Below are 7,951 nucleotides of genomic sequence, written 5' to 3' on the forward strand. Positions count from 1 at the left end.
TCCTGCATGTTACAATAAATAATTCATGAGTTCATGTATTATTAAAATACATAGGATCATGTAAGAAGACTAACAAAATTAGTTTCATGATTTTTGGATTAGCAAAGCGTAAACTATGCATTTAACTTGGTTTAACACATACATTTTCTCACAGAAAATTTTGAACTTCTTATGAGTATAAATACTTTTATCATGTAGATCATGTTACAAGGAAATAAATAAAATTTGTTTCACTTGATTTGAAGCTCAGATGAATTAGTTATTGATTTTACAAGATTGAGATAATTTTTGGGTTTTTTTTTTTGTTAAACTTCACTGAAAATCGAGAAAACCGCTTGATAAATCGAGAAAATCGAACGGTTACCGATAATACAAAAATTTAAAAAACCGCTCGATAAATCGAGAAAATCGCTCGGTAACCGGTCCAATTCGACCGGTTACCGAGAGGTCAATTTCATAAATTTTTCCCTAAATTTTAAAATTTATCAAACGAATTTTGTCCGAATTTTATTCAAATTTCGAGAGGTTATCACGGTTATTGCGAATTTTCAGTAATTACTGGAGCTCGGTAACCGTTGGGCTATCGATAAGTTGAACCCTGATAACTTGGGAGCTAAGGTGCGAGGTAGTTATCCGCTGGACATTTGAACCCCTTAGTTGGGCAATGCAAATGGAAGCCATTAGCGCTAGAGGTGACCCTTGCCTAGCTGACATGGACATGCATTGGGAGGAGGTGAAATTCATGAGGCTACGACCACCACAGCATACACCTTAGTTACCAATGCAAAGGAGTCAAGTAGGAGGCTCATCCACCTATCTCTCCCTATTCTTTTTCCTCCTGTTCTTTTTCTTTTCTCCTTTCTTTCTTCTTTCTCTCACTCATCTATGGTAAAAATTTATTAAGGGCTAAGGAGGCGCAGTTGGCTAAGAAGAAGTAGGGGATTGGAGCCCCTAACCCCCTTCGATGTGCCTTGCACCCCTCTGAAATTTTAAAAACACTTCTTTGTCCTTGCCCATTGGCTCGAGGGCAACACAATATAGGGAAAATAGAGATACTTTTTTGGCATGGCAGAGAGGAGCCAGCAAATGCGTCTTTGTTGCCAAGGAGAAGCTATTGAGGCATACTACACATGTAAAGTTGTGAGCTGTGGCCAATAGAATTGATTCAATGTTTGCATAATACTTTTTTTTATTTTCATAAGTTAAAGGCAATAAACTATAACCAATTTTTTTCATGAGGAGGAGAAGAAGGAAGGTGGGGATATTCTTTTTAAAAAAGAAAAGAAATCAAGAAGGGGTGCACCAAGATCAGTGCATATGAGGCGTGAGTGTCCCCAGTGGCCTCCATGGAAGGAGAAGGAAGGTGGGGATATATATATTTTTTTTTAAAAGAGAAGAAATCAAGAAGAGGTGCTCCAAGAGCGGTGCATGGCACGTGTGAGTGTCCCCAGTGGCCTCCGTGGAAGAAGGGGAGAGACGGGCGCGGGGTAGTTGCCGATTCGCTATGTCGCGCTGCCACGTTTGACCAAGCATTCATTTATTCTTCCCAACCGAAAGCCAGAGCAAGCACACGGCTCCAAGAGGAAAGAGGAAGGCGCAGACAAGGGAAAGAGATCCATCCATTCCTCTCCCTCCGCAGCGACCAGGGAGGGTACAGCCCGCACCAGCAGATCTCCCTCAGCGCCTCCTGCCCTTCCCTTCCGCTGCTGGTTGGTTCTCTTCTCCCTCGTCCTCCTTTCCGCTCGTGGGTAGAGGCTACCTTCTTTCTTTGGTGCCTGACCGATGGGGGACAGGACAGGGCCATCAGGCTCCCGCCCCGAGGTTCTGGATGAAGGGTTAACTTTCTTGATTTTTTTTTAAAAAACTCCTGCAGGGTCATGGAGTGCCGGGTTCTTGGCTCCAGGTGCGCCGGCACCGGGGCGCAAATCTTGGGGAAGACCGGGTCCGCGACGTGAGTGCCGCTCGCTCCCTTTTCTTTCTTATCATGAGTGATGTGCGATCTGAATTGGGATCGTGCACCGAAATTGCATTTTTTTTTGTATACTAACCATATGTTTTTTTGTTACAAGTATTATTATGAATCCCTGAAAAGAATTAATTGCCTGGAGCACCTGGAACTAGCAATTACATAGGATTATTACAATTTTTTTTACGCTTGTTTATTTGGCTTTCAGTGGTAGTTTTTCGGTCCTGAACATCTGTCAGAACATCACACATTTTAGAATATTAATACTGGAGTAAGATCGATGCTATGAAGCCTCGTCAAAATCAAAGTGTGCTATTAATACAAGGTGCTATAGTTTTATGGGTTTCTGAATGGTGTTTTTGGGAGGAATGGCTAGGGTTCAAATTTTCTGGGAGAAGGTTAATGCGTTGCAGTGCTTTCAGAAGAAAATTGTTATTAGTTCTGTAACTTTTTCTGTAAAATGACACAAGGCTGTGGAGTTCACGAATTTGAAAGTCACAATTGATGAGATATATGTAACCAGTGAAATTGTACCGCTAAAAGAAATTTTGTGGTAGTATTGATTTTTGTTTAGTGAAACCACATATATTTGATGATATTGTTTTTGATCATTTATCCACTCACTACCTTCCCATAGCTTTCAGAGATGTGGTCGTGCTACATTAGATGATACTCCCACTGGAAATGGGCAGAATAGCCTTTGTTTTTAAATTGATTGATCTGTTTGTTGGCATCAAAGCATATATCATGTTTGTAAAATTGATTGGTAGTTGCTACTGTTGACAGGCCATGCGGTAAAGCACCTTCTTTTACAAGTTTTACTGGTTCTACCAAACATGAGCAGAACTTGCATGGGAATGGTAAACCCTTGCAATTAGCAGGAAGTGGATACACTCGTTTGGTTAACAGAAGTCCAGTACTGAAACGGCAGTGGAATCTTGCTGCTAGGTCTAGCTCTGCAAATGTTTGTACTACTTTTGATGATGCCATGGTTGTATCTTCTGATGCTGTTGAAGAAAAAATTGGAGTACTCTTATTAAATCTTGGTGGTCCAGAGACCCTGGATGATGTTCAACCATTTTTGTTCAACCTGTTTGCTGATCCAGTAAGTAATTGTTCCTGATGCTTACAATTCTTATTATGAGCACATTTTCACCTGTTCACTAATTGTTTGTAGTCAATTTATTGAATGCTATCTGACAACTTCCAGTGATTGTGTGCTACTCCTTATAGTATATATTGTAATATAGTTCAGTTTCTTAACTATGGCATCTGAACTGACTGGTCTACCAACTGTCAAGCACATAAAAAAATTTGTTGCAGAAACCTAATTTGCATGTTGGACCTATATCGCCTGTTAAAATTGTAGTAGTATAAATTGTTTAGGCCTTCAGTTGAATGATTACCAACCAAAATGAGAAATTTACTGCCAATTTTGATCTTCCTTTGTCATTGAACATCAGAAATTTTTTATTTGCTAAGATTGATCATCAATTCTGTGATGAATGTCTGATTCTGAAGTATTTTTCCCTTCTGTGTACTCAATTATATTTTGCCATTCTTAAATTTCAGTTGTTAACATTATCGTAACATAGCAGCATTTTCTTTACTGTTCAGGATATAATTCGACTCCCTAGGCTGTTCAGGTTTCTTCAAAGACCACTGGCCAAGCTTATTTCTACTTTTAGAGCACCTAAGAGTAAAGAGGGGTATGCTTCAATTGGCGGTGGATCACCTTTGAGGAAAATTACTGATGAGCAGGTAAGGTGATCATGTTCTGAAATTATGTGCTATTCAGCTTTCGTTTAATCCTGTTATATTGATTGCGGTTTATCAGCCTGGTCTTAAACTCGTTAAACTTTCATTACATGTTGGTATTATTTCAGTGCATTTATGATATGAAAGGTATTCTTCACATTCTCAGTACAATAACTGTATTTCAGGCAAATGCTTTGAAAATTGCACTGGAAAAGAAAAAATTGCATGCAAATATATATGTTGGAATGCGGTATTGGTACCCTTTCACAGAAGAAGCCATTGATCAGGTGAAACCTCTTGCCTCGGTTAACTTAAGCCCCTTTTATATCTTTTTGTTAGGTTTCTTCCTTTATTTCTCAGCAATATTTCATCTGTTTCAAATACTGGTCATTCTAGCATTGTACACAAGAACTATGTCATGGGTGCAGAAAACCATAATGCCTTATTGAATGGCTTCATTAGTTCTATCACGCTTAACTCGTACATTCATATGCACTTGTCCTATACGCGTAATATCTACCAACAAATACTTGCTAGCCAATCTTCATCTTTGCAACCAGCAATAAGTTGCATGGGCAATATCACTTGTGTTGGTTTAAAATTTCAGGTACTGATGGTGTGGTGAAGGTGTAAGGGTATATAACGAAGAAATGCTATGTCATATTAAAATCGCAAATTGTAACGTATTTGGTGACAAAATCTGAAAGCTAAAATGACATTGATTTGGAAATGGGGAGACTAATTCTTTTACCCTTTTTTTGTGTGTAGCTAATGTTTTGTGTTCTAGTTGTGAAATTTGACTGTTTTTGTTATTCTTATACTAGTTCAGATATGGTTATTTCTAGTCTATCTAATCGGAGTAATTTCTTTATCATTTGCTTGAGCATTTCACAACATGTATTTCATGGTTATTCTGGTTGTACTTTTGTGTTGTGAATCCAACTCTTAATTGCTGATAAATGATTTTGTCTGTTTTTATTGATTATAGATTAAGAAGGATAGGATTACCAAGCTTGTTGTTCTTCCACTTTACCCTCAGTACTCCATATCAACTAGTGGGTCAAGCATTCGTGTTCTCCAAGACATTGTAAAGTAGGCAGTTGCCCTTCTCGATACAAAATCAGTTCTTTTTTTGTGCTGCAAACCTAAAATACTAATACAAAGGTATCCATGCAGGGAAGATTCATATTTATCTGGCTTGCCAATTTCCATTATTGAATCATGGTACCAGCGTGATGGCTATGTGAAATCAATGGCTGACTTAATTGAGAAAGAGCTATCTATTTTTTCCAATCCTGAAGAGGTTTGCCCATTCCATATTTGTACTTTTACTTTCACAGCCATTCACATAGCTGTACCATTCCTTATAAAAAAATATTGGGACTGTAGTTTGACATTTTTGCAGATACCTTCCTCTGGGTACACTTTGGCTACTAATATACTCAAAATGTTTTGGATGGACTAAATGAAAAATAGTATTAGTATATTTATCATAAAATACTTCCATGGTATTGTATTGTTTTAATATTCACTAACATGCTAGTACGAAAATTAATAATCAAAGATGTACTTTGGAGACTGTTAATTTCCAGAATGAGCATCTATTTCTGTGACAGCGAGTACCATATATTGTTTGCTGAATGCAGTATTCTAGTCAGTTGCAGGATAATTATGACAAAACGTACAGTCAGTAATATCATTCTAACATTATTTTTCATTGTTGTGAAAATATATGACAGGTTATGATATTCTTCAGTGCACATGGTGTACCACTTACCTATGTTGAGGATGCTGGAGATCCTTACCGAGATCAGATGGAGGACTGCATTGCTTTGATCATGGGAGAGTTGAGATCCAGAGGAATATTAAACAGCCACACTCTAGCTTACCAGGTATAGACAATTGGAATGTAATAAATACTTCTGTCACTAAGTACTTCCTTCGGGGTGTGAAGGTTTATCTGAGGAAATTCAAAGCACATAAAACTGATTCTTTATGTTTAGAGCCTTCAATTCAAACTACTTTTAACTTGAAAAATGTGAAATGAAAAATATTTCGAAGTCTGTACAGTTTTGGATTTCCATATCTTTTGTATTACAGGTTACCACTGACCACAGTAATAACATTTTCTGCATAATTGCAGAGTCGGGTGGGGCCAGTTCAATGGCTGAAGCCATATACTGATGAAGTTTTACTCGAGCTTGGTCAAAAGGGTGTGAAAAGCCTCCTGGCTGTTCCAGTAAGGTAGTTCCTTACAAACAAGATACATTTATCTATGAACCAAACCTCATGATGTTTAGTTGATCTTTTTTTGCACTGATCACTTGAACCAATTGCAAGCACATAGCAATCTAGTAAATTAGCTCCACACGATTTTCATTTTCTTGGACTTGTGTGTTTTACATGCACTTTCCAGTTTCCATGATACATGTAGTTAGTTGCTCCTTCATGCTGTTCGTGTTTATTGCATTAGTATCACTTGGTCAGTTATGATGCCTCTCGGTGCCAAACTGGTATTCTTTTACTAAATTGTGGATTTCATATGTTTTTTTTCCTAAATGAGTGTTTTGCCTGATAAAAATTGCACATCAAGAACATAACTGGACCATAATATGTTGCACATCACTACCATAACATAACTGCACCACAATCAGGCCTCATTCTTATATTTACTAATGATGGCTAATAGGTTATTGATTTGCTCGTTTCACTAATATGTTTTCCTAGATCTAACATAAAGCTGCAATGTGCCAATATTTGGTTTACTTCGTTCAACAGACAATATTGACTTGGTTATTGATATTTTTCATAGCATCTTTTTATTTCCACTAATCTGAACCATATATGATAAATGCAGTTTTGTGAGTGAGCACATTGAAACATTGGAAGAAATCGACATGGAGTACAAGGAGTTGGCTCTAGAATCGGGCATTGAGAACTGGGGTAGGGTTCCTGCCCTTGGATGTACTTCGTCGTTCATCTCTGACCTTGCGGATGCTGTTGTTGAAGCTCTGCCCACTGCTTCATCACTAACCAGAAAGCCCAACAACACCGGTTCTGACATGGACGTGATGCAGTACCTGACCAAGATGTTTTTCGGCTCAATCTTGGCATTCGTCTTGCTCTTGTCGCCAAGACTAATTTCCGTGTTCCGGAATACAATGCTTTAGGTTGTGGCCGTAATCATGCTATTTTTGAGATCGATGCATGAAGTAGCTGCCAATGACGTGTTGATTGTAATTAGACATCATTAGAGTTTACTGGTTGTAATTTGCAAATAACTTGCAATTTGCTGGTTTTAGTAGTACTGCTCTAACCGTCAAATTTGGTGTGATGAAAGCACAAAACATCAATCTACTACAGATTCCAAAGTTTTCTAGGTTCTTTTGGTCCCTTGGATAATTTAGTTTGCACAAAACATTCATCGGTAACATCGAAAGCTATTATGCTGCATATGCTATCTCCCTCAAAAGTTTCTTCATTGTTTGGCATGCATGCCACATTTGCTATTGTGCCTGTCAAGGTGACTGCTAATCCGATGCGTACGTGCTACATGATTAACAAAAATAGTGATTATAAAGGCTTGTTCGGCACATTAGGGAAAACAACTCAAGAGGGGATTTGATTGATCCCCTCCCACCTAGGTTCTATTTGGCAACCGAGGAAACAATTCCTTGCAGGAATATTGCATCCTAGGAATTAATGTGCCCATGGGATCCTCTCCGTGACCAGTATCGTAGGGGGAAAAAATTGTTTGGCGAACAGGAAGTTATGTGCCCATGAAATCCAGGAGAGTGATTACCAATTGCTCGATTCATTTGCAGAGAGGGCAAAAAAATGCTGCAAAGAAGAATTTCTGCCACCGCTCGTTCCTTCCAACTTCCCGTCCCGATCGCCAAACCCAGATGGAGATCGTGTAGGTCTGCTCCTATCTTTACACAGATCAGTGATGGAAATCATGGAAATGGCCTCTGAAACCACAAACCATTCGAAAGAAGCCCGGAGCTGCATGACGCACCTAACTAGCGGCCTGTGACACCACAAACCAAGGAGCCTGACACATGCAAACAAAATAATATGTTGGAAGTATAAGTGAATTATCTATATATTTTTATTAGTTTAGTTTTTATGAATTGGTTAGTACATCCAGTTCAATACAGTATCAGAGTTAGAGATTTTGAGTTCAAGTCCTAGCGAGCGTAATTAAACAAAAAATTACAACCGACT

General features: G+C 38.4%; 1 protein-coding gene across 2 annotated transcripts; it reads left to right on the forward strand.

Moving 5' to 3' along the window:
* Positions 1–1,407: 1,407 nt before the first annotated feature.
* On the forward strand, positions 1,408–7,103 carry LOC133897230 (ferrochelatase-1, chloroplastic-like). Of its 2 annotated transcripts, none has more exons than XM_062337875.1 (10): positions 1,408–1,748; positions 1,874–1,951; positions 2,753–3,071; positions 3,584–3,727; positions 3,910–4,011; positions 4,713–4,816; positions 4,901–5,027; positions 5,464–5,616; positions 5,868–5,968; positions 6,582–7,103. In XM_062337875.1, exons 2-10 carry the CDS (start codon positions 1,878–1,880, stop codon positions 6,892–6,894), a joined length of 1,437 nt encoding a protein of 478 aa, XP_062193859.1. In that variant the 5' UTR covers positions 1,408–1,748; positions 1,874–1,877; the 3' UTR covers positions 6,895–7,103. The 2 variants fall into 2 exon arrangements, with proteins under 2 accessions (XP_062193859.1, XP_062193858.1); XM_062337874.1 differs by having other exon boundaries at positions 1,410–1,709.
* The last annotated feature ends 848 nt before the right edge of the window (positions 7,104–7,951 follow it).

Source organism: Phragmites australis, chromosome 17 (genome assembly GCF_958298935.1).
Source record: "Phragmites australis chromosome 17, lpPhrAust1.1, whole genome shotgun sequence".
In the NCBI taxonomy this organism is placed as follows: domain Eukaryota; kingdom Viridiplantae; phylum Streptophyta; class Magnoliopsida; order Poales; family Poaceae; genus Phragmites; species Phragmites australis.